Genomic DNA, 27,309 nt, shown 5'->3' with positions numbered 1-27,309 from the left:
CACCTGTCAATGGCGAGCTGTGTTTACTGCCGCCGCATGTCGGGAACCAAATTTCAATACTTTAGCATCTCATTATAAGTTCTGCTTGCCATAATCATCCCTCTAAGCTGGATCACCCGGGCACGCTGATGTGTTTCACAACTGTACATAAGCGACATGCACCTGGCGAACTGCACTTCACTGGGGACTTTGAAGTCTGTTTGCCTACCTTGCTTCGGGCAGCACTCGCAGTCATCAGCGCCAGGCTTTGCAGACAGCACCACATCACTTTTAGGGGGCTCACAGGCAGGTCACCTACCAGACCAGCCATAAGTGGGGCGGTGGCTTTTCAACAGCAGCTGGGCTGGGGCTTGCTTGGGGAAGGGGGAGAAGCTGCAAGGTGAGGGCTATACTCAGGAAGGGGGGTTTCCCAGGGTGTGTGTGGGGGCACATATTGATGTGTGCAAGTGGCCTCAAGATGGTGAGAGCTGAGGAGGCAGTCTCCAGAGGAGATGAGGCCAGATGGTGATGTGAGAGTGTGTGTGAGATAGAGAGTGGTGATGTCCCTTGAGCTGGCAGTGAGTGAGATGCCAATGAATGTGTGATGGGCTTGTGAGTGTGCGAGTTTAGAGTGATGAGATGTTTGCCTTACCCTGGCGGCATGCATTAGATCATTCATCCTCTTTCTGCACTGGATGGCCAACATGTTTTGTGCAGCACTGGCACTGATCACCACTGCCACTGCCTACCATGCTGAAGTGGTGAGATTGCTGGACCTCCTGCGGCCAGAGCGGGATTGGAGGACATCATGGCAGGCCTCCAAAAGGCATTCCAGTGACGGGTCGCTTAACTCTTCTTGGCTTTCAGGGCCATGTCTTCACTGGAGCGGTCCTGGGCTGCAAGCTTTGAGAACTGTGCATGGCTGCAGTTTAGATATGGCACCCGGAGTGAGGAAACAGAGGTAATGGCGTGGCGGGTGATTCAGAGGCCACCCACCAGCGAGAAGGGATGTTTCCTGTGGCTGCATAATTAATGAAGTGGGAAGTGGATGATACAGTACGAAAAGCCGCCATTGTGGCCAGCGGGTAAAACGTCTTTTTTCATGTCCGCTACCGCACTTAGTGCAAACCTGGGACAATTCTGCCCAATGTTTCAGGTTGATGACCTTCCAGAAGAACTTATTACTATAAAATGTCTCATCTTTTCATTTCATTCTCCTATCCTAAAGACATTGACTCAAGCTAAGATTTAGTTTATGTGCGCTGACAATCTTTGTTACTTCAGCCAAGTGGGCATTGACTGTATGTGTTTGACACGCTGTTCAGGCATCAGTGATGTTCTAGCTTGCACTTTGCAGCATCAGTCACTTGATTGCAATCAGGAACAGGAACCCTAGCCGATTTCACCTGTCTCCCCACCAGCCCATCTCCCTGCCCCATTAGCCCATGGTTACTGAGACCCAAGCCAATTGTAGCATCCTGACTGTTGCCCTATGAGCTGACTCAGCGCAAGCCAGGGATTGAACTTGACACCTTTCTGGTCTGTATGACTTAGCAGTACCATCAAACTGAGGCATTCAGTCAAGGCTTGGCACTTAACCTGCTGGAAAGGATGGATTCTGTAAGGTTTGCTCCCATGAACCTTTGGCATCATGACTTGAATGGCATAGGCAGAAGAGCAGAATGGCTGTTTGATGCTGAGGCATGCAAAAATTCCACCCGCTGCCACAAGATCGACAGAAGCACTTAAATGGTGAAAATCTGACTCACCACGAGCAATGTCACAACAGGTCCACTAATGCTTCATCAGAATTTTACAGCCCTGAACACCATGAATTTACTGATTTTGCTGCAAGTAAAAATGAAAATCAAATATATGGGCCAACCCTGAATCACATTTAGTTTAAATTAATTTACAATTTATGAAATAATATACAGAGCTCTCTTAAAAAAAGATTCATGGACATTAATAATTTATGATCCACCTCTTGCCTATATATTTAACATAGGAATTGAGCATAGCCTTTGACTTAAAATGGAACCTGAATTCAACTCCTGTTAAAATCTTTGCCAGATCTGTTCAATAAATATTACAAACAAATTAAACCATAAAGCACCTGCCTCATTTTATGTTTACTTTGTGACAGAAAACAATTACAAATTTGACTGTAGCTTCTTAATATTGAGAAAATCTTAAGCAATTAAAATCTGCATGGCCTGACTTTCAGCCAGTAAAAAAGGACCTAAATTGATGGCCCTCTTAGTAATTGCATTTTAATCAAACAATACTTGCCTCATAACTAAAGTTCCAAAATCAATTTTAGTGTTTTGTTTTTCACAATTACATACTTATATCATAAATTTTCCTTGCATCACATATTAAACCTATCCTTTGAGATCTGCTTTACTTAACGATTGCATTGTTTATTAATACGTTCATCATTCATATGATTTATTTGTAGCTTACTTGTAACCAACCTTAGGAAACTAATTTACAAACATAAAAATGTATCCAATTGGAGAATAATTGAAAATAGTTTTTTTTAATTAAAAATTTAAATGCAGGGAACCATAAAGCATGAAGTCTTCATGATTAATTCATTCCGATTAATAGACCAATTGAGTTTTTGATCTTTTCTGTTTTATTTTCCATCCTGTGTAACACGTGTCACAAAGCCTTGCACTGTCCAGAGTTGTAGCAGCACCCACACTGCGGTTGCCACAGTGAATATGTCACCTCCCTATCATTTTGGAAGTGTGAATACACCACTGAGTTATTAGCAGGGTACAGAATGTCTAGGTTTTCACAACTTATCCACCCACTGTTTCCAGAAATGAATAAAAACCCACCGATGATGTGTTTTTATCAGGCTGCTAGCACTGGCTGCTGATCTTATTTAGGGAACAGTTAATTGCACATGCCCCATGACCTTGGCCACAAGCTGCATATCTCAATCCTGTCTGTTTGAAATTAACAAAACACTTTTTAAAAAATCACTCCATGGTATGCGCACATTTTTAAAAATTTGTTCATGGGACATGGGCATCGTTGGCAAGGCCAGCATTTGTTGCCCATCCCTAATTGCCCTTGAGAGCAGCTAAGAGTCAGCCACATTGCTCTGGGTCTGGAGTTACATGTAGGCCAGAGCAGGTAAGGACAACAGATTTCCTTCCTTAAAGGGCATTAATGAACCAGATGGGTTTTTATGACAATTGTTGATAGTTTCATGGTCACTTTTTTATATTAATTGAGTTTAAATTCCATCAGCTGTCATGATGCACTTAGAACCCATGGCCCTAAAGCATTCACCTGGGCCTCTGGATTACTAATCCTGTGGCATAACCACTATGCCACTCACTCCCCATACCACACATGCCAACTTGCCAATGAATAAACACTGCAACAGGAAAAGTTTATTTTTAAGAAGTTTATTGATAATGGATTCTAAGTTGTAGAGGTCAAAATTGGTCTTCTGCAGTAGTGCAAAACAGGCACCTGTGAATCGGCAGTCTGTTTTACACCTCACTTGAATTCTTTTCCATTGAATATAAAACAGGCTCACAATTCATGATCACACATTTAGCCTGATTGCCAATTTCACCCCTTTTGAGTGGTTTGATGTATTTCCTCTTTATCAATTACAATAATTTGGTTGTGATATTTTGCCTGATAAATAATGTGGTCAGTCCTACTCTTGTGTCCTATATCAGGCTGTATTGTTTAAAAATGTAAATCCAAACTTTATCCCATTTTAAATTACTTCACTGAAATGTTTAGGCCCCTTGCTTGCACAGAACATTTTCTGTTCTTCAAGCAAAGGGAAAAGCAGCCAACTGACCTTCTGAAAGTGCTCAAGGGCAGATTCAGCCAATCTCTAAATTCCCTCCCCTGTGAGGTGGGAGGAAGCTTTGCTTTGAATGCATGTAGAGTCATAGAGTCATAGAGGTCTACAGCACAGAAAAAGGCCCTTTGGCCCATCGAGTCTGCACCGGTCAAACAAGTACCTAACTATTCTAATTCCATTTTCCAGCACTAGGCCCATAGCCTTGTATGCCATGCCATGGCATCGCAAGTGCACATCCAAATACTCCTTAAATGTTGTGAGGGTTTCTGCCTCTACCACCCTTTCAGGCAGAGAGTTCCAGATTCCCACCACCCTCTGGGTGAAAAAATTCTTCCTCACATCCCTTCTAAACCTCCTGCCCCTTACCTTAAATCTATGCCCCCTGGTTATTGATCCCTCCACCAAGGGGAAAGGTTTCTTCCTGTCTACCTATCTATGCCCCTCATAATTTTATACACCTCAATCATGTCCCCCCTCAATCTCATCTGGTCCAGGGAAAATGACCCCAGTCTATCCAATCTCTCCTCATAACTAAAACTCTCCAGCCCAGGCAACATCCTGGTAAATCTCCTCTGCACTCTCTCTAGTGCAATCACATCCTTCCTATAATGTGGATTGCAGAACTGCACACAATACTCTAGCTGTGGCCTAACCAGCTACACAGTTCCAGCATAACCTCCCTGCTCTTATAATCTATGCCTCAGCCAATAAAGGCAAGTGTCCCATATGCCTTCTTAACCATCTTATCTACCTGTCCCACTACCTTAAGGGACCGGTAGACATGCACACCAAGGTTCCTCTGATCTTTGGTACTTCCCAGGGTCCTACCATTCATCATGTATTTCCGTGCCTTGGTTGTCCTGCCCAAGTGCATCACCTCGCACTTATCCGGATTAAATTCCACTTACCACTGATCAACCCATCTGACCAACCTGTCTATATTCTCCTGTAATCTAAGGCTATCGTCCTCGCTATTTACCACCCTACCAATTTTTGTGTCACCCGCAAACTTACTGATCAACCTTCCTACACTGAAGTCTAAATCATTTATATATACCACAAACAGCAAGGGACCCAACACCGATTCAGGCATCCAGTTACAAAAACATCCCTCGACCATCACCCTCTGCTTCCTACCGCTCAGCCAATTCTGGATCTAAGTTGCCAAATTGCCTTGGACCCCATGGGCTCTTACCGTCGTTATCAGTCTCCCATGCGGGACCTTATCAAAAGCCTTGCTGAAGTCCAAGTAGACTACGTAAAATGCATTGCCCTCATCTACACACCTGGTCATCTCTTCGAAAAATTCAATCAGATTGGTCAGACATGACCTCCCCTTAACAAAACCACGCTGACTGTCCTTGATTAATCCCTGCCTCTCCCTGTGTAGATTAATTCTGTCTCTCAGAATTGCTTCCAATAGTTTCCCCACCACTGAGGTTAGACTGACTGGCCTGTAGTTCCCTGGTTTATCCCTTCCTCCCTTCTTGAATAACGGTACCACATTGGCTGTCCTCCAGTCCCCTGGCACCTCTCCTGTGGCCAGAGAGGTATTGAAAATTATTGCCAGCACCTCTGCTATCTCCTCCCTTGCCTCACTCAACAGCTTGGGATACATTTCATCGGGGCCTGGAGATTCATCTACTTTTAAGCCTGCCAGACCACTTAGAACCTCCTCCCTTTCTATGCTAATTTCTTTAATTATATCACAGTCCTTCTGCCTGATTTCCATACCCACGTCGTCCCTCTCACTTGTGAACACCGACACAAAGTATTCATTTAGAACCTACCTACGTTTTCCGGCTCCACTCACAAATTACCACTATGATCCTTAATGGGCCCTACTCTTTCCCTAGTTATCCTCATATTCTTAATGTACTTGTAAAATAACTTTGGATTTTCCTTTATTTTACCTACCTATGCTTTTTTATGCCCCTTTTTGCTCTCCTAATTTCCTTTTTAAGTTCCCCCCTATGCATTCTATGCTCCTCTAGGGCTTCTGCTGTTTTGAGCCCTCAGTATCTGCCATAAGCCTCCCTTTTTCTCTTTATTTAATCCCTCGACATGCAGGGTTCCCTGGATTTGTTGGTCCCGCCCTTTATCTTTACTGGAATATATTGGCCCTGTACTCTCCCTATTTCCTTCTTGAATGAGTCCCACTGCTCTGACGTAGATTTACCTAAACTTAGCTGCTTCCAGTCCACTCTGGCCAAGTTGTATCTGATCTTATTAAAATCGGCCTTCACCCAATTTATAACTCTGATTTCTGGCCCATCCTTGTCCTTTTCCATAACAACCTTGAATCGAACGGAGTTATGATCACTATCTGCAAAATGCTCCCCCACTGATACCTCTACCACTTGCCTGGCTTCATTCCCTAAAATTAAATCCAGGACCGCCCCCTCTCCTGCAGGACCTTCTACGTACTGGCTTAAAAAGGATGCATTTTAAGAATTTCACTCCCTCTAAACCTATCACACTATGACTAACCCAGTTAATGTTGGGGAAGTTGAAATACCCAACTATTACTACCCTATTATTTTTACACTTCTCTGAAATTTGCCTACATATCTGCTCTTCTATTTCTCTCTGACTGTTTGAGGGCCTATAGTACACTCCCAGCAATGTGATTGCTCCTTTCTTGTTTTTAAGTTCTACCCATATGGCTTCATTTGAGGAGCCTTCTAAGATGTCATTCCTCCTTACTGTTGTAATTGATTCTTTGATCAATATTGCGATACCCACTCCTCTTTTACTTCCTTCCCTGTCTCACCTGAAGACCCTATATCCTGGAAAATTGAGCTGCCAATCCTGCCCCTCTCTCAACCATGTCTCTGTGACAGCATTGACATCATGCTTCCATGTGTTAATTTATGCCCTCAACTCATCTGCCTTATTCATCAGACTCCTTGCATTAAAATAAATGCCATCCAATCTTGCCAAACTCCCTTGTGCCTTAACTGGTCTACAATTTCTATGCCTTCCAGACTCACTTGCTCTCTCTTCTAATTTTGGCTGTGCATCTCCCCCTGTTGAACCTCCTCTCAGGATCCCATCCCCCTGCCAAGTTAGTTTAAACCCTTCTCGACTAATGTTAAATGTTAACTATGTTAACTAAATGCATGCTAAAGTCTTTCTGCAAGCATCCAAGAAGCATGTTTCAAATGATGAAGAACCAACCCCCCCAAATCGCTCCATGCACAGTAGTGTGATGTGTCAACACACTGCACCCATTGCGCCACCAGCTTTTATATTCATGTATTAAATCTTTTGAAAATAGGGGCAGTAGGAAAAAGTATTTAGCAAACCTCTTGAGGAGTGCCAGCACTATTGACGTTATTCAGAAATTGATTTGTGTTGTGGAATGAGGACTCCAAGGTGTCATGACTGTGCCCACGAGATTGGAAACATTTCTTTGCTAAGGGTGGGATTTTCCGCACCCGCCCGCTGCCGGGATCTTCCGGTCCCGCCGCAAGTCAATGGACTTCTGGCTGGAGCACTGCCTCGCCCACGGCGGGTTCTGCCCGCAACAGGGTCAGAAAATCCCGATCTTAGAATGGTCAATATGTGGAACTTCTCCAAGCCACTCACCATCCTGACTTGGAAATATATCACTGTTCCTTCACTGTCACTGGGTCAAAATCCTGGAACTCCCTCCCTAACAGCACTGTGGGTGTACCTACACCACACGCACTGCAGTGGTTCAAGAAGACAACTCACCACCATATTTTCAGGGGCAATTAAGGATGGCTAATAAATGCTGGCCTAGCCAGCGATGCCAACATTCCATGAATGAATTAAATAAAAGCTACCAGAAAAGCGTAGATGAGGTGAATAGTATGGGTGTGTTTAAGGGAAAGCTAGATAAACACACAAGGGAGGAAAGAATAGAGGGCAAGATTGAATTGGTTAGATGAAGAGAGGTGGAAAGAACATAAACACTGAAATGGACCGATGGAGCTGATTGGTCTGTTTCTGTGCTGTACATTCTATGTAATGTAATAATTATTACAATAAAAACCAGCTTAATTAACAACCACTCTGTTGTTGCGTAACCACAATTTGATCTGATTGAGGTTTTATCTTACAGAGCACTTGTACAACAGTACGCTGCCCCATTAAAATTACTGCTTTATCATTTAAATGATGGGTGCATAGAGCAATATGTTACTTGAGCTCTATGGGAGGCTTCAGTTCTATATTCCAAGGTTCTGAACTGGTGGGTCCACAGAGCAGGGTGTGTTGAGGAGAACTTTTATATGTCACTTAATTCATATGCAGAAGATCACAAAAGAGAAAAATAAGGGATAGAAAACCACAGAGCAGAATGTAGCATCCACTGTACATCTCCATAAGGTACTTTAATATTGTTGAATTAATAATTCTGCACTTAACCCACCAGTCATTGTACAAAGAGTTATGTATTGATGTTAATGTATTGAGAGTGATGATTGTTGATTGCTTTACTGAAGCAAGCATTTTGATGTGATCCGTGCTTTTTAATTATACTTTTGACAAAAAAAGTGTTGATAAACACTTTCCAACAAAGGTAATGCTTCATAAGTCTGATATAGATAATGCTGCTGTGGAGCACCTTGGGATGTTTTGCTGTTAAAGGTGTGCATAGGTTTGTTAATGATGAATTTAACATTGCGTTTCCTAAAGAAGCAAATATTTTTGTTCACAGTTGTCCACTTCTACCATCTCCTTGGATAAAACTACATACATGCAAACACTGCGGTGGACTGTTTGGAATCCGTTCTTAGAAACCAATACCTCTGATGTAACGGTGTCACTGCATGGCGGACCTTCACCTAATCCGAGCAATTTGCTGGTTTACAAAACTCCCTCCACTGAGATGAGCTCGGATGAGGTAGGTGTTTTCTGGTCAGTAATATGAAATCACCTGTGCCAAATGTGCTTTACAGCAAACTTGAACCTGATGTGTGTTGAAAGGTTGGAGCTTGAGTTACCTCTTGGGGTGGTACTGTTTTGCCACTACTCCTTAGCTTGCATTTATATAGTGCCTTCATGACGATAGGGCTTCCCAAAGTGCTCTCCAGCAGTGAAGTACTATGAACTGTAGCCGCTGTTATCATGTATGAAACAAAGTAGTAATTTGCGCACAGCAAGTTCCCACAAAAAGCAATGATAATGACCAGATAATCTGTTTTAGTGAATGTTGGTAGAGAAACGAATGTTGGCTGGTACACCCAGAAGAACTTCCCCACTCTTTTTTGAAATAGTGCCAGGGATAGCTCACATCCACCTGAGAGGGTAGACCTCGGTTTAATGTCTCATCCATAAGACAGTACCTCCGACAGTGCAGCATGCCTTCAGTACTTCACTGGAGCTTCAGCCTAGATTTTGTACTCAAGTTTCTGGGATGGGGCTTGAACCCACAAACTTCATTGGCAACAATGGTACCAACTGAGCTGCAGCTGAAGCCTACAAACCTGGTACAGCACGGGTTGGATGCAAAATAAAACTGCTTGGCCTCTGCCACAACCAGGAGGCTTACATACAACCTTAAGAAAGTTCCTCCCATCGTGTACCATGGTGATATTCCTATTCAATTTCTACTTTCCAAACTACCCTTGTGGTTTCTTTGGTTAGTTGAGTCTCAAATTATAGGCGATTCCATCCCAGTGGAATTGGTGAGAGCATCCAAATTTATTTAAATTAGGACCATAGGTCCTTAGACAGCACATTCCAAACCCATGATTGCTACCATCTACGACAAGGGCAGCAGATGCATGGGAACACCACCACCTGGAAGTTCCCCTCCAAGTCACTCACCATCCTGACTTGGAAATATATCGCCTTTTCTTCATTGTTGCTGGGTCAAATCCTGGAACTCCCTCCCCAACAGCACTGTGGGTTTACCTACACCACATGGACTGCAGCGGTTCAAGAAAGGAGCTCACCACCATCACCTCAAGGGCAATTGGGGATGGGCAATAAATGCGGGTCTAGCCAGTGGTGCCCACATCCCATGAATGAATTTGAAAAGATTTCAGATGGCAGAGAAAGTAGATTCTGGCTCCAGACAAAATGGACTGCCAGGTCGCTCAATAAGCTAAGAAGTTCAAGAATTTCAGATTTCATTCCTGTCCTTGTCAAAGGAACAGAAGCAGGATAGGAACAGGAATAAGCCATTTACCTCTTGAGTCTGTACCACCTCTATTCAATGAGACCACGGCTGATCTGTGACCTAACTCCATATACTGGCCTTTGCCCCATATTCCTTGATACCTTTGCTAAAAAAATAATCAATCTAAGTTTTAAAATTAACAATTGATCTAGCATCAGTTGCTATTTGTGAAGAAAGTTCCAAACTTCTCTCACCTTTTGTTTGAAGAAGTGTTGCCTAATTTCATTCCTAAAACATCTGATTTGAATTTGAAGACCATTCTAATCCCCACCCCTCAGTCCCAGACTCCAGCCGGCAGGAATAGTTTCTCCCATTCTATCCTATCTATTCTCCTTAAAATCTTCAAAACTTTGATCAAATCACCCCTCAACCTTTTAAATTCCAGTTTAGCATAACCTTTGGAGCCCAGGGATCATTCTAATAAAACAACACTGCAATCCCTTCAAGGCCAATATATCTGGATGGACCACCTGGCATTGACCTAGGCACCGGAAACGACAACAGCAACCTCAGCCCTGTTTACCCTGCAAAGTCTTCCTTACGGGGGCTAGTGCCAAAATTGGGAGAGCTGCCTCACAGACTAGTCAAGGAACAGCCTGACATAGTCATCCTTACGGAATCATACCTTATAATGTCCCAGACACCACCATCACCATCCATGGGTATGTCCAGTCCCACCAGCAGGACAGGCCCAGCAGAGGTGGCGGCACAGTGGTATACAGTCAGGAGGGAGTTTCCCTGGGAGTCCTCAACATCGACTTTGGACCCCACGAAGTCTCATGGCATCAGGTCAAACATGGGCAAGGAAAACTCCTGCTGATTACGTACTGCCCTCCCTCAGCTGATGAATCAGTGCTCCTCCATGTTGAACAGCATGTGGAGGAAGCACTGAGGGTGGCAAGGGTGCAGAATGTACTCCGGGTAGGGGACTTCAATGTCCATCATCAAGAGTGGCTCAGTAGCACCACTGTTGACCAAGCTGGCCAAGTCCTAAAGGACATAGCTGCTAGACTGGGTCTGCAGCAGGTGTTGAGGGAACCAACAAGAGGGAAAAACATGCTTGACCTTATCCTCACCAACCTACCTGTCACAGATGCATCTGTCCATGACAGTATCGGTAGGAGTGACCACCGCATAGTTGTTGTGGAATCAAAATCCCGCCTTCACATTTGACGATACCCTCCATCGTGTTGTGTGGCACTACCACCGTGCTAAATGGGATAGATTTGGAACAGATCTAGCAACTCAGGACTGAGCATCCATTAGGCTGTGGGACATCAGCAGCAGTAGAGTTACACTCCATCACAATCTGTAACCTCATGCCCCAGCATACCCCCCACTCTACCATTACCATCAAGCCAGGGCATCAACCCTGGTTCATTGTAAGAGTGCAGGAGGGCATGCCAGGAGCAGCACCTGGCACACCTAAAAATGAGTGTTAACTTGGTGAAGCTATAACACAGGACTACTTGCGTGCCAAACAGCATAAGCAGCAAGTGATAGACAGGGCTAAGCGATCCCACAACCAACGGATCAGATCTAAGCTCTGCAGTCCTGCCACATCCAGTCGTGAATGGTGGTGGGCAATTAAACAACTCACTGGAGGAGGAAGCTCCACAAATATCCCCATCTCAATGATGAAGGAGCCCAGCACAGCAGTGCAAAAGATAAGGCTGAAGCATTTGCTGCAACCTTCAGCCAGAAGTGCCGGATGGATGATCCATCTCAGTCTCCTCTGGAGGTCCCCAGCATCACAGATGGCAGTCTTCAGTCAATTCGATTTGCTCCACGTGATATCAAGGAATGGTTGAAGGCACCGGATATTGCAAAGGTTATGGGCCCTGAAAATGTTCCGGCAATAGTACTGAAGACTTGTGCTCCAGAACTTGCTGCGCCGCTAGCCAAGCTGTCCCAGTACAGCTACAACACTGGCATCTACCCGGCTATGTGGAAAATTGCCCATGTATTTCCTGCAGGACATATCCAACCCAGCCGTTTACTGCCCCATCAGTCTACTCTCGATTATCAGTAAAGCAGGGGGCAATAACCTGCTCACTGACGCCCAGCTCCTGACCTCATTACAGCCTTGGTTCAGACATGGACAAAAGAGCTGAACTCCCGAGGTGAGATGAGAGTGACTGCCCTTGACATCAAGGCAGCATTTGACAGAGTGTGGCATCAAGGAGCCCTAGCAAAACTGGAGTCAATGGGAATCGGGGGGAAAAGCTCTCTGCAAGTTGTAGTCATACCTAGCACAAAGGAGGATGGTTGTGGTTGTTGGAGGTCAGTCATCTCAGCTCCAGGAAATCACTGCAGGAGTTCCTCAGGGTAGTGTCCCAGGCCCAACCACCTTCAGCTGCTTCATCAATGACCTTCCTTCCATCATAAGGTCAGAAGTGGAGATGTTCGCTGACGATTGCACAATGTTCAGTAGCATTTGTGACTCCTCAGATACTGAAGCATTCCATGTCCAAATGCAGCAAGACCTGGACAATATCCAGGCTTGGGCTGACAAGTGCCAAATAACATTCACTCCACACAAGTGTCAGATAATGACCATCTCCAACAAGGGAGAATCGAACTGTCGCCCCTTTATGTTCAATGGTATTACCATCACTGAATCCCCCACAATCGACATCTAGGGGGGGGTTACCATTGACCAGAAACTGAACTGGACAAGTCATATAAATACTCTGGCTACCAGAGCTGGTCAGAGGCTAGGAATCGTGCAACAAGTAACTCACCTCCTGACTCCCCAAAGCCTGTCCACCATCTACAAGGCACAAGTCAGGGGTGTGATGGAATACTCCCCACTTGCCTGGATGAGTGCAGCTCCCACAATACTCAAGAAGCTTGAGACCATCCAGGACAAAGCAGCCCACTTGATTGGCATCAAATCCGCAAACAATCATTCCCTACCCCACCATTGACGCACAGTAGCAGCAGTGTGTAACATCTACAAGATGCACTGCAGGAAATCACCAAAGCTCCTTTGACAGCACCTTCCAAACCCACGACCACTACCATTTAGAAGGACAAGGGCAGCAGATAGACAGGAACACCACCACCTAGAAATTCCTCTCCAAGTCACTAATCATCCTGACTTGGAAATATATCACCGTTTCTTCACTGTCGCTGGGTCAAAATCGTGAAACTCCCTTCCAACCAGCACTGTGGGTGTACCTACACCACATGGATTGCAGCGGTTCAAGAAGGCAGCTCACCACCACCTTCTCAAGGGCAATTAGGGATGGGCAATAAATGCTAGCCCAGCCCGTGAAGCCCACATTCCATGAATGAATAAAAAAAATTCTTCCTAAGGTGTCATACCCAGAACTGTTAACAGTGCTCCAGGTGCGATCGAACCAGGGCTTTGTATAGCTGAAACATGACTTCTAGCCCCTTGTATTCTATTCCTTTAGATACGAAGGCCAACATTCTGTTTCTTTTAATTGTTTTCTGTATTTGTTCATGACATTTTAATGATCTTTGTAGTTGGAACCCCAAGTCTCTTTGAACTCCACTGTTTCTAGCTTTTCACCATTTAGAAAGTACCTTGTTCTATTCTTTTAAGGTCCAAAATGGATCACCTTACATTTACCTACATTGTAATCCATTTGTCTATTCACTTAATCTATCAACATCTGTGATTTTATTCCTCCAGCCACCCTGCATAAAATACCACCTATCTTTGTGTTATCGGCTAATTTGAATATGTGGTTTTCTATTCCATCATCTAAGTCGTTAATAAATACAGTGAATAGTTGAGGCTCAACACGGATCCCTGCAGGACAACACTGGTACTTCCTGCCAACTAGAGTGTCTGCCTATTATCCCTTGTTCTCTGTCTCCCTCCGTTCAGCCAATTCCTTAACTGGTTCAATAATTTGCCTTTACTTCCATGAGCTTCAGCTTCAGCTAACAGTCTCTTATGAAGGACTTTGTGTCTTCTGAAAGTCCATATAAATAACATCCATAAACATTATCCTTCCAAATATATAGTCAGTGACCTCTTCAAAAAAATTCAATCAGGTTTGCTGGTTATAATCTATCCTGCATAAATCCACTTTGGCTCTCTCTGGTCAGCTGAAAGTTTTCAAGGTGTTTAGTCACCCTACCCTTAATCATAGACTCTGACAATTTCCCGAACACACATGTTAGATTAACTGGTGTATAATTCCCTTTGTCACATTTCTTCAATAGTGGAGTGACTTGTGCAATTTTCTAATCTAAACAAATGGTTCCCGAATTGAGAAAACTTCAGATTATTAAAGTTAAGGCATCTGCAGAGTTCTGATCTACTTCTTTGAAAACCCTGGGGTGGAAACCATTTGGTCCTGGGGATTTGATACTTTTTAATGCCATTATTTTCCCATTACTGTGTTCTAAAAACATAAGAAATAGGAGCAGGAGTAGGCCATTTGGCCCCTTAAACCTGCCCCCCCCATTCATTAAAATCATGGCTGATCTGTCCCAGGCCTCAACTCTTTCGTGCCAGCTCCTCATAGCCCTCAACTCCCTGTTATTATTTCCTCTTTAAATACTTTCAGTGATCTAGCCTCCAGACTCTCTGGGGTAGAGAATTCCAGACATTCACCACCCTCTGAGAGAAGAAATTCCTTCGCGCTTCAGTGTTAAATGAGTGTCCCCTTATTCTGTAACTATTGCCCCTAGTTCAAGATTCCCCCACTATTGGAAATATCTTCTCAACATCTACCCTGTCAAGCGCCCTCAGAATCTTGTACGTTTCAATAAGATCACCCTTCATTCTTCTAAACTCTAATGACTAAGGGCCTAACCTGTTTATCCGTTCTTGATAAGTCAACCCCTTCATCCCAGGAATCAGTCCAGTGAATCTCTTTTGAGCTGCCTCCAATGCCAGTATATTCTTTCTTAAACATGGAGACCAAAACAGTACACAGTACTCCAGGTGCGGCCTCACCAACACCCTGTACGGTTGTAACAAGACTTCCCTATTTTTAAACTCCAACCCCCTTGCAATACAGGTCAAAATTCCATTTGCCTTCTTAATTACTTGCTGCACCTGCATGGTAATGTTTTGTGTTTCATGCACAAGAACATCAAGATCCCTCTGTGTTGCACTTTTTTGGAGTCTCTCTCCATTTAAATAATAGCCTGCCTTTTGATTTTTCCTACCAAAGTGCATGACCTCACAATTTCCTACATTAAACTCCATCTGTCAACCTTTGCCCACTCACTCAACCTGTCTATATCCCCTTGCAGATCCCTTATGTCCTCATCACAACATACCCTCCCAACTATTTTTCTATCATCAGAAAATTTGGATACATTACACTCTGCCCCCTCCTCCAAGTCATTAATATAGATAGTAAATAATTGAGGCCCTAGGACTGATCCTTGTAGCACTCCACTAGTTACATTTTTCCAACGTGAAAATGACCCATTAATCCCGACTCTCTGTCTTCTGTGTGTTAACCAATCCTCAATCCATGCTAATACATTACCCCCAGTACTGTGAGCTTTTATCTTGTGCAATAACCTTTTATGTGGCACCTTAAGAATGCCTCCTGGAAATCCAAATACACTACATCTGCTGGTTCCCCTTTATCAACTCTGCTTGATATATCCTCAAAGAACTCTAGCAAATTTGTCAAACATGATTTCCCTTTCACAAAACCATGTTTACTCTGTTTAATTGCGTTAAACTTTTCTAAATGTCCTGCTATTTCTCCCTTAATAATGTACTCTAGCATTTTCCCAGTGACAGATGTTAGGCTGACTGGCCTATAGTTTCCTGCTTTTTGTCTCCCTCTCTTCTTGAATAGGGGCGTCACATTAGCAGTTTTCCAATCTGCTGGGACCCTCCCGGAATCCAGTGAGTTCTGGAATATTTTGACCAATGTCTCCATTATCTCTGTAGCCACTTCCTTTAAAACCCTTGGATGCAGGCCATCAGTTCCAGGTCCTTGTCTGCCTTTAGTCCCTTTAGTTTGTTAAATACTTTGTCCTTCGTGATAGAGATTGTTGAAAGTTCTTTTCTCCCATTAGCTTCTTGCTTATCTGATATCTTTGGAATGTTTATAGTGTCCTCCACCGTGAAGACCGATGCAAAATATTGGTTTAAATTATCTGCCATTTCCCTGTTCCCCGTTATCAATTCTCCAGTTGCATCCTCCAAGGGTCCATGCTCAGTTTAACTACTCTCTTTTTATCTACCTGTAGAAGCTCTTGCTGCTTGTTTTTATATTTCTAGCCAATTTACTTTCAAAATCAATTTTCTCCCTCTTTATTAGCCTTTTAGTCATCCGCTGCTGTCCCTAAAAAATTCCCAATCCTCTGACCTACCACAAGTTTTCGCTGCTTTGTATGCCTTAGTTTTTGATTGGATACTCTCCTTGACCATCTTTGTTAACCACGGGTGGTTCATCCTTCTCATGGAGTCCTTCCTTTTGACCGGGATAAATTTTTGCTGAGCGATATGAAATATCTGCTTAAATGTCTGCCACTGCTCATCCACTGACGTATGGGGAGGCGGTGGCGTAATGGTATTGTTGCTGGACTAGTGATCCAGGGACCCAGGGTAATGCTCTGGGGACCTGGGTTCAAATCTCACTATGGCAGATGATGGAATTTGAATTCAATACGAACCTGGACTTAAAAGTCTAATGATGACCATGAAACCATTGCCAATTGTTGTAAAAACCCATCTGGTTCATTAATATCCTTTGGGGAAAGAACTCTGCTATCCTTACCTAGTCTGGCCTACATATGACTCCAGATCCACATCAATGTGGTTGACTCTTAAATGAACAAGGGCAATTAAAGATGGGCAATAAATGCTGGCCTAGCCAGCAACGCCCACATCCCATGACTGAGTAAAAAGAAAAAACTTCCCTTAGTCTATTTTCCCAGCCCACTTTAGCCAACTCTTTCTTCATACCTCTGTAATTTCCCTTGTTTAAGTTGAGGACACTGGGTTGATCTGAGTTGCTCACCCTCAAACTGAATTTGGAATTCTACCATGTTGTGATCATTATCCCCTAGAGGATCCTTAACTATGAGATCTCTTGTTAATCCTACCTCATTACACATTACTAGATCTAAATTGCTCTAAGAAACAATCCCTGATGCACTCTACAAACTCGTCTTCCATGTTGCCCCGCTAGTCTGATTTGTCCAGTCAACATGCTGATTAAACTCACCCATGACAGTTGTAGCGCCCTTCTTACACCGCCTCCATTATTTCCCAATTCATACTTTGTCCTACAGTGAGGCAACTCTTCAGGGCCGAAAGACGACTCCCACCCATGACTTCTTCCTCTTGCCATTCCTTTTTTCTACCCATCTGATTCCACATCATGATCTGTTGCACCTATATCACTACTCACCACCGCACTGATACCTTCCTTTATTAACAAAGCTATCCCACCTCCTTTTCCTTTTTGCCTACTTTTTCCAGAATATTGAATACCCTTGAATATTGAGTTCCCAGCCTTGGTCACTCTGCAACCACGGCTCTGTAATAGCTATCAAGTCATATCCATTGATTTCTATTTATGCCGTCAACTGATCTATCTTGTTACAAATGCTGCATGCATTCAGATAAAGAGCCTTAAGCTTTGACTTTTTACTGTTATTTCTCATTCTGGTTCTAATTTCTGCTGCACTCTTCTGCTTATATTTTCTGTCCCTTCTTGTTACACTTTGATTATTGTTCGCCTCTTCACCACCCTGCACCTCTGCTCTCTCGATTATTTTTGATTTTCTAAACTTCCCTTCAATTGAACCCTCCCCCCACAAATTTGTTCAAAGCCCTATCCACAACCCTGGTTGTACGATTCGCCAGGGCACTGGTCCCAGCATGGTTCAAATGAAGTCCGTCCCAATGGAACAGTTCTCTCCTTCCCCAGTACTGGTGCCAGTGACCTTTGAATCGGAACCCATTTCTCCCATACCAATCTTTGAGCCACGCATTTACCCCTCTAATATTATTTACCCTACGCCAATTTGCGCGTGGCTCAGGTAGAAATCTGGAGATTATTAACTTTGTGGTTCTGCTTTTTAATTAAGCCCTGAGCTGCTCGTAGTCCCTCAGCAGAACCTCTTTCCTAGTCCTACCTATGTCGTTGATACCTACGTGGACCACGACAACTGGATCCTACCCCTCCCACACCAAGTTCCTCTCCAACCCAGAAGAGATGTCCATAACCTTGGCACCAGGTAGGCAACACAGCCTTTGGGATTCTCTGTCTTTGCTGCAGAGAACACTATACCCTCAATATGCTATCCCCTATTACTACTGCATCTCTCTTTTCTCCCCACTGCTTGAATGGTGCTCTGTACCACGGCGCTCTGGTCAGTTCGCTCATCCTCCCTGCAGTGCCCTCGTCCACACCGGGAGCAACAACCTCATACCTATTGGACAAGGGCACTGGCTGAGGCTCCTCTAAAGCTCAATTCTGGATCCCTATACCTGCCTCACTCGCAATCATACCCTCCTATCCCTGACCATGGACCAAATTTGATGTAATTAATCTAAGGGGTGTAACTGCCTCCCGAAACACAGTGTCCAGGTAACTCTCTCCCTCCCTGATGTGTCGCAGTGTCCGCAGCTCGGACTGCAGCTCATCAACTCTGAGCCGAAATTCTTCGAGCAGCCAACAATTACTGCGGATGTGGTCACCGTGGATTGTACCGGCATCCACCAGCTCCCACATTCTTGCTTACGTTAATTTTGTTGAGTCCCGGATACAATAGTAGTTTCTTTGTGATGTCTGGCATGCTGCCCTCTTCTGCTAAGGTAGTACTGATGCAAAGTAATTACTCAGTTTGACTGCCATTTCCTTATTTTCATGGACAATAATACTATTATCATGCAGTTTTCAATTGCCCAATTGCTTCCGACTGCCCTGTTTCTCTGTAATTATAGAAGTTTTCGCGTTGATTTTGATATCCCTTGCAAGTTTCTTTTAATGCTCCAGTTTGTTTCCCCTACTGTCTGTTTTTTCAGCCTTTGCTATTGTTATGACACAGCAATTGGTAAAGGCTGAGTTGTTTAAATTCCAGAGGGAAACTTGAACAACTGTCATAACCTATATTTTCAATTGGTATGTTTGAGATGCAGCTCTGAATTCAGGAATAAAACCCCCAAGCCTCAAGAGGCTTTTATATAAAACTAAATTAAACATTTATTAATTTAACAACAAGTTAAACACATACATGTCTACAAATTACTGCCATTATAACTTTGAAACAAATCCCCAAATTAATCACTCCCAGGTAAATCTTCACCAAGGCAACAATAACCCATAGACTTTAAACAGACACTAGGCAAAGCACATTTGACCGTATGAATTCAAAATGAGGTCCCTTGCAATTTTGTTCCTTTGCAGACACAGTTCTTGGATAACAGGGTGGTTAGATGTTAAATGCCTCTGACTCATACACACAAACTCCTTTCAGTTTATACCTAGCTTCCCCTTTGAATGTAAATTTTCCATTGTATTATTATTTAAAAAAAAAATTACCTCTCCTAGAAATAATCTTTTCATTCCACCAATTTTATTAGTAATATAAACATATTGCTTGGTGTCTCCCAGCTAGGTACAAGATTTTACCTATTCTTTTGAATGGTTTATTCAACAAATACAAATTGCACTTTACCTTTTACTCCTTACGTTTGTCTAATTAACATCTCAAACTACTATACATCAAAGTACCCCGACTAGTTGGTTTAATCCAATTAAGCCAAACACAGACACACACATAGACATGGACCCTACTACAAGTCCAATTTAAAAATAATTTCCAATAACATTATAGACATTAATATCTCTTCATCACACTATTCTTTGTATCATTTCCATTCACCAGGATCTATGCTATTTTTTGCATTTTTGAATGCATTTTCTTTAGATAGAAGGGAGATAATTAATAAGCTAGACAAACTTAGAGAGGATAAAACCAGGGGCCATTAATATAAGATAGGCACTAATAATTCCAATAAGGAATTCGATCAGAAGAAGCTTCTGAGTGGTGAGGATGTAGAACTTGTCTCTACATGGAACAGTTGAAGTGAATAGCATTGATGCATTTAAAAGGAAGCTGGATGAGTACACAAAGGAGAAAGGAATAGAAGGACTTGCCGATAGGCTGGAAATAACTAAGGTGGGGGACGGCTTGGGTGGACCATACAGCAGTATGGACCTGTTGGACTGAAGGTCCTGTTTCTTTACTATAAATTCTAAGAATCCCAGCATATGTTACTGTCATCAGGAGCAGAGGGGAGAAAGCTGGAGAAAAAAGTTAGAAAGGGCCTTAGCCTGGGATGGATTTGAGCACTGACCCAGTGCTGTAACAAACTACAGCATCAGGACTTGCTTTCAGTCAACTTTTATTGTTGAGTGTGAACAAGATTAAAAGATTATCATCTTTTCTTTGAAGAAATGCCTTCAGTTGCAGGAGTTATTTTTAGTAAAATTGCAACCTTTAATTGGAAGATTTGTCGTCTTCCAAGAAAGTTTTTAAGCCCTTGGTACACTTCACATGCTCAGCAACCACAGTAATATCACAAGCTGCTTTTAGCTTGCAAGCATGTCCATTTTCTAAAGAGTTTGCAGCATAGAATCATAGAATAGTTATAACTCAAGGTGTCCATTTGGTCCATCGAGCCAATGCCAGCTCTCTGCAAGAGCCATTTAGCTTGTCCCACTCTTCTGCCTTTCCCCCATATAACTGAATTTTTTTCCCTTTAGCATGCTTATCTCATTCCCCTCTGAAAGCCATGATTGTGCTGCCTTCGCCACAGAATGCATTACACTGGTGTTTCTTACATCTGTGTAACGTCTTGGTACCCTGCTATTTGAGAGACACTTACAACCCATCCATAGAAATCAAGGAATCCCTTTTAAAATAATGATGTTTTTAAGATTGGGGCCATTTCAAAAAAAGCGGAGCGGTTCTCCCCGGTGTCTTGGCCAAGGTTTAGTACTCACCCAACATCACCAAAACAGATTATCTGAGATAGCCTCATTACTCTAAAGTACTTATTTGGCTATCAAGTGCTTTGCGGTATCCTGAGGTGATGGAAGGCACCATATAATTGCAAGTCTTTCTTTTCATATGTTTCAGTACTGGCAGGTTACCTGGAAGCATATCTGTACCTGGATGTACTTGAAGTACCAACTGATGGTGGGAGAATGGTTGGAGGTCACCTTGCACTTACAGGTCAAGCCTAACAAGGTTGTGTGAAAAGTAGGGCCTTCTCAACTCTACCCCAACAATGTGTCTGAAACCCACATTCAGAAGCCAATCCCTGTCTGTACCAGGCTAAAACGTTCAGTTCCCCAAATCAGCACAAAATAGAATGTTGTTACAAAATAAATCTGCAATATGACAGAAGCTGCCTCAGCTTTTTTAATAAGATTCCTGTATCTTTTTAACATAAGAATCCACCAGACCTAATTATTTGTATGTGCTGTAGATGTAACAGTGACCATGAATATTTTTGTGTCATTTAAGTTTCTTGAAGGCCTCCTTTGTCCTGGGAAGATTCAGCGCACCCTTGACTGATAAACCCACGAACAGTTTTAACCAAGTAGGAATTCTTTCTTAATGAAAAGTTTCGGAACGTTATTTCTTTATTTTCAGGTAAAGCGGGTGGAATCAGGCACTATAACCTTCCGCTTCTCAAGCCGGACAGATAGGCACTCAGGCACTACTGTCGAACTATCCAGCGTGTCTAGGAAATCAAGCCGAACACTAGGATCACAAGCACATTCTTTGTGGAGTAAGTTATTTGCAAGCTGCTTTAGAAGCAGTGGCCTTGCATGCATTTTGAATAACGCAATAATTAGGAGTTTGAGTTCTTGTGCATAGCAGAATTTTATGTAATGATGTTTTCAAATCATGAAATTCATTTAATTGGACTGTTTCAAAAGAAGGATTCAAATCTCTTTGAGGAAATGAGAAGTATTTTGACTAACTAGAAGTAAACTAGAAGAGGAAACTGCAGTGCATTCAACATTTTAATCTTTTTTTTAAAAGAGGTTCTAATTAATGGTAGAGCAGAACCTTAATGAGGGTCAAATCTATTCAAATTAAATCCTTTTACGAAATAAATTGATTATTTCAACCAAAGCTATCTGGAAGTGAGCATACCAGTGAAAAGTTTGTGTGCTCAAATCCCATTATAGATTTGAATTTATAACCTAGGCTGACACTTCCGTGCTGAGTACTGAGCGAGTGCTGCATTGTCGGTGGTGGCATCATCTGCCTGTTCATGTGGGCACAAGAGATCCAGTGGCATTATTCAAACAAAAGTTTTCCCAGTGTTTTGACTTATTTGCATTCCTCTGCTATAGCACCATCAAAAACATGTTATCTTGTTGTTCATTCATTTGTTGTTTGTAAGACCTTGCTGTGTGCAAATTGGCTGATTGCTTAAGGGAAAAAAAGTGATTGCACTTCAAAAGCAGGTTCATGGGTTCAGAATGATTTGAGATGTGCAGGGAATGTGATAAGATGCTATATAAATGCAAATTTTTCTTTTATTCATTTTCTCCTGAGGCGGTACATTTACTACAATGAGACCAGTTAACTCATCTGAACCAGGAAATGTGCTCATTTGTATGATTTACTGTTATGGAGGGTGGATTTTGTGAACTTATTCTGAAACTATGAATAAGTTGTATAAAACTGCTAAAACAATGACCATGTTGGGGTGGATGAGGTTAAAAATTCTAAATCATCATCCGGCCCCCAATCTGCTGCTGTTTTTATGGCAGTAGATTGCATGGACAATGAATGCCCCATCTTGGATTGGTGGGACGCTTCATTAAAATATTTAAATCGGTCTCCGGCTGTGCAATTGGGAGCCTGATTTAAGTGTGATGGTTGCTGGCCGGGTTTCACGTGGCTCGGGAAACTTGGCAGCGAAATGGAAATAGGAGCAGCCAGACCAAGCAGGCAAGAGCTCACTCATTGTGGGGCCGCCAAGGGGAGCGGGAATGTTCTCCCCAGCCCCTTTAGCAAACCTTCTGCCAATTGTGTCCTCTCCTCACTGTCCCGATCAGCCAACCCTTATCTCAAGCTGTCTGCGCCACGATTTGCCAACCACCTTCCCTTCCATCTTCCAACTCCTGACCTATCCCTCCCCCCGACTCTGATCCCGCAGCCCTGCACCAGCCTTCGATCTTTCTCCCTTGCCGGGGATTCTTGGTTGTGGCGTCTGCCCCTGGCTTTCCCTCTCAACAGTCAACCAGCCTGCCAATCTGTCCAGCTGCTGGGAGGAAAGTGGGATAAAAAAAATAATAGAGGTCCTGCTGTTAAATTTCCATTCCTGGGATTTCTAGGTTTCACCAACCTTCTCGCAAAACCATGCTACGAACCTGCCCCCCATAAATATCGGGGCATTTAGATTGCATAACTACATTGATATGAAACCAATATGCAGCTTTTAATGTTCTGGCATAGGAAAAATTCTTCTCTCTATTGATCATAAATCATTACTTTATTGTAGTGCTTTACAGCAAATACAAACAGCAACATGAATATGTATATATGTCAGTCACTTTGGCTGGAACTGGTTTCAGTAAAAAGGGAAAATAAGACATGTATTTGTCTATCTTGCAGGCAGCTATTAGTAATATAGTCCTTCCTTAAACTCTTGGCAGATTCAGTGAAAGTTCTGTTGCTCTGGGCTAATCAAGTGTTTTTTTTCTGTTTTCAACTCACTCACTGTGCTGTTGAAATAAGCATTAACATTACAATAGTAAAACCACTCAGACATCAGGCGTAACATTATTATTGTACTGATCATTCTCAGACATCAGGGCCAGAATTTTCTGCTTGACGTGTTGGGGGTGGGCCCCGCATATCCACATGTAAAATGACGCGCAGTGATGTCGGGCGAGTGTTCCGACGTCACCACGCGCCATCGCGATATTTTGCTGGGCGGGCGCATGATGAAGTTTGACACGCGCACACTATTAATTAATAGGCTAGTTAAGGCCCTTAAATTGGCAATCAACGCCGATTTTCAGGCGCCCGTGTGATCTTTGGCTCAGCCCACGAGTACAACGGGCAGGCGGGTAAGCGACTTTTTAATAAAACTCACCCACGGGCGGGATATGTGGGCTCAGTGGGGTTGTCAATCTGGTCTGTGAGTATTTATTGCAGAAAGTTTTTTAAACTTGCCTGTGTGACCTGTAGCAGTTCAGAACGAATACCAGCAGCTTTCTGTGCATTTTGAACCTTCAGGTCAGCACTCTTCAATCAGGAATCTTTATCAGGCCTGCAGCTTTTCGGAGGCCTCCCTTTAGCCTGGGTATGGGTTCTGATATGTCCACCGGAGGCAGCCCCTCTGAGGAGGAAGGGAGGGATAGAATAAGGAGGAGGCCAGGAGTGCACATTCAGCCTCCAGGGGAGCCATCTTTGGGAGTACAAGCACAGGCACAAGGGTCGCAGGGCCAAGAGGTAGTCCAAGGTGGAAGGGGCCACAGAAGACGTCACTATCCTGCTGCCACAGAAGACGTCACTATCCTGCTGCCAGGGTATACAGGCGGAGAAGCAGCTACCTCAATATGACTGAGGTGCAGTGCCGAAGGAGGCTCTGACTGTCAAGGGAGACAGTCAACTATATCTGTCAGATGATTGGCCCTGAGATCTCTCCTAACTGTGTGGGTGGACACCCCATGCCAGCGGCTCTGAAGGTCATAGTTGCCCTCAACTTCTATGCCTCTGGCTCCTTCTAGGGCTCGGTGGGTGACCTTCGCGGTGTCTCCCAATCAGCTGTCCACACTTGTGTCAAGCAGGTTACAGATGCTCTGTTCAGATGGGCATTGACCTTCATCCACTTCTGCTGGGACCAGGCAAGCCAGACACAGTGAGCCAGAGGCTTCGTAGCCATTGCTGGCTTCCCCCATGTCCAGGGTGCAATCGACTGCACACATGTGGCCATTAAGGCACCAGCAGGTGAGCCCGGTGCCTTCGTCAGCAGGAAGGGCTTCCACTCCATGAACGTGCAGATAGTGTGTGATCACAGGATGCTGATTCTGCAAGTCTGTGCCAGGTACCCAGGCAGCTCCCACGACGCCTACATCCTCAGACACTCCCAGGTGTCGGAGCTCTGCAGTGCTCCGGCTTGGCTTGGATGGATGGCTGCTGGGTGACAAGGGCTATCCCCTCAGAAGGTGGTTCATGACGTCTCTTCGCCACCCAAGAACTGAAGTTGAGCAACACTACGATAGGAGACACGCCTCCACAAGGGCTGTGACGGAGACAGTCATCGGTCTTCTCAAGATGCGCTTCCGATGCCTGTCGGGGCGCACTCCAGTACCCCCCAGATAGTGTCTCGGTGCTGCACTCTCCACAATCTTGCGCTGGAAAGGGGGGACGCAGTGGACGATGATGATGTTGACGCACTGGATGCGGCTGCACACGATGAGTCCAGCACTAATTCTGAGGATGAAGAGGCACAGGGGAATGATGAGGGGCTAAATGCTGACCTGGGACTACACCAAGGAGGCAGGAACACCCGGGCCACTTTAATCCAACAAACCTTTAGCTAGCTGCACACAAATGGATCAGGAGGACCAGCCTTGCCTGGTGCTTCCATAGTTGGCACTTAAGTGCTACATCTACCACTTCATCAGCTGCAACTAAGGGCTTTGGACATAAACCTCAATGTCCACTCAAATACTCATGACATGTATGTTGCAGCACAAAGGTGCCACCCTCAGCCATGTTAACATATCTGGTTTTAATTTTCTCCATAAGATCAAACAAAATGAAAGCAAAATGTTTTTCAAGCATAAACAAATAATAATTCCCTAATCTCAGGCCAACAGAAAAGCACCAGTGAGAAACCCGTGGTGTGCCTAAGGTGCCTTATGCTTACGTTTATGGGTGCTACGTCTTGGTGCCGCCCCATCTCTCGGAGTGGCATCTGAGACAGCCTGCTGACTCTGCTGTCTTGTTGGCCTCGATGACCTTGGCGGCCATTCTCTGGCCCTTGAAGCCTGTGCTGGCCTTGCCTGGGAGGGATCTTCCAGGTCCGCAGCTGGCATCTCCCCAGTCGTTGCAGCCTCACCCGATGAAGCGGCCACTGGGAGAGGGCGGAGCAGCTGTTGCCCTCATTCGGAGCGCCGTGAGAGGAGCCCGCAAATATGACAGACAGTTGCTCTGCTGACGTGAGGTCGCCCCGGACCTCCCTGCTTGCCGTCGATGGATGTGCAATGAGCTGGGATGCTTGAAGCCCACACCATCTCCCACATTGGCACTGACCAGCTGTGGCCACTGGTGCTGTGAGGGCTTGCAGGTCCGAGCGTATCCCCAGGAGAAGCTACTTGTTCTCCTGGAAGCCCCTCTCGACGAGAGTCACCACTCTCTCCATGGAGGAAGCATGACGCTCTGCCATGAGGTTCATTGCATCACTGATGCTCCGCTTGGAAACCAAGCGAAGCATAGTCTCATGCAACACTCCCAGATGCTCCCGCACACCCGGCTGCATTTCCTGCAGCTGCTGCGTCACGGACGACTCCAGAGGCACATCATCATGCTCCGACTGAGCATGTGCCTGGTCCTCTGACTGCTGGTGCCATCGGCACTCTCTGTCTCTGCCAGTTCCGCCAGTGATTGTGAATTCCACTCTTCACTGTGCCCCGGGCCACTAGCCGATGTTGCAATTCCCACCGAGGTGCTAGTCTCTGCGCTGGTGCCTGCCTCGCAGAAATGGTGTGACGTAGGTGAAAGTTGAGGGCCCTCAGGTATGAGGGAGGGCATCTGGAATTGCTTCTGGCAGACAGGCTCTGATGATACTGAAAACAACAACAATAACAAGGACAGTGGATCAGTTAGCGTGCACATAGTGACACACTTCATCCCTTTCCCCCTGGCTCATTATGCGCTCAACCTTCCAGAACCTATGGAGATGCATATTGGTGGGGTGGCAAATAGTCAGGCGGAGACCCAGACATTACAGGCGCATACAGACGGGCTGGTCAGATGGCCTGAGGAATGCCAAATGGAATGTTATGTGGATAAGTGTGAGGTGATGCACTTGGGCAGGAGAAACAAGGTACGGGAATACAAGAGGAATGGTAGGACCATGGAAAGTAAGGAGAATCAGAGGGACTTTGCTGGGCATGTGGACAGGCCCGTTAAGGTGGCGGGACAGGTACATAAGGCGTTTGAGAAGGTAAATACCATACTTGCCTTTATTAGCCAAGGAATAGAATATAGGGACAGGGAGGTCATGTTGCAAGTGCAGAAAACGCTGCCTAGGCCACAGCTATAGTTCTGCGTGCAGTTGTGATATGTGCTTCACGGGAGGGATGTGATTGGAGTGGAC

The 27,309-nt window shown here is 44.4% G+C and overlaps 1 protein-coding gene across 8 annotated transcripts in view; it reads left to right on the top strand.

Annotated features, from left to right (window-relative positions):
- Positions 1 to 27,309, top strand: part of nphp4 (nephronophthisis 4) — a 504,277-nt gene that overhangs the window by 297,565 nt on the left and 179,403 nt on the right. For all 8 annotated transcript variants that reach the window (XR_013578910.1, XM_078558224.1, XM_078558219.1 and 5 more), the window contains 2 exons: positions 8,511 to 8,696; positions 21,609 to 21,747. Coding sequence is in view for 7 of the 8 variants with exons in the window: in XM_078558224.1 (XP_078414350.1) it covers positions 8,511 to 8,696; positions 21,609 to 21,747 (325 nt within the window). In the remaining variant the exon portion in view is untranslated. The remainder of the gene's footprint in view (positions 1 to 8,510; positions 8,697 to 21,608; positions 21,748 to 27,309) is intronic.

Source organism: Cetorhinus maximus, chromosome 15 (assembly GCF_964194155.1).
Source record: "Cetorhinus maximus chromosome 15, sCetMax3.hap1.1, whole genome shotgun sequence".
Classification (NCBI taxonomy): Eukaryota; Metazoa; Chordata; class Chondrichthyes; order Lamniformes; family Cetorhinidae; genus Cetorhinus; species Cetorhinus maximus.
This window is presented reverse-complemented; position numbering and strand designations above follow the sequence as displayed.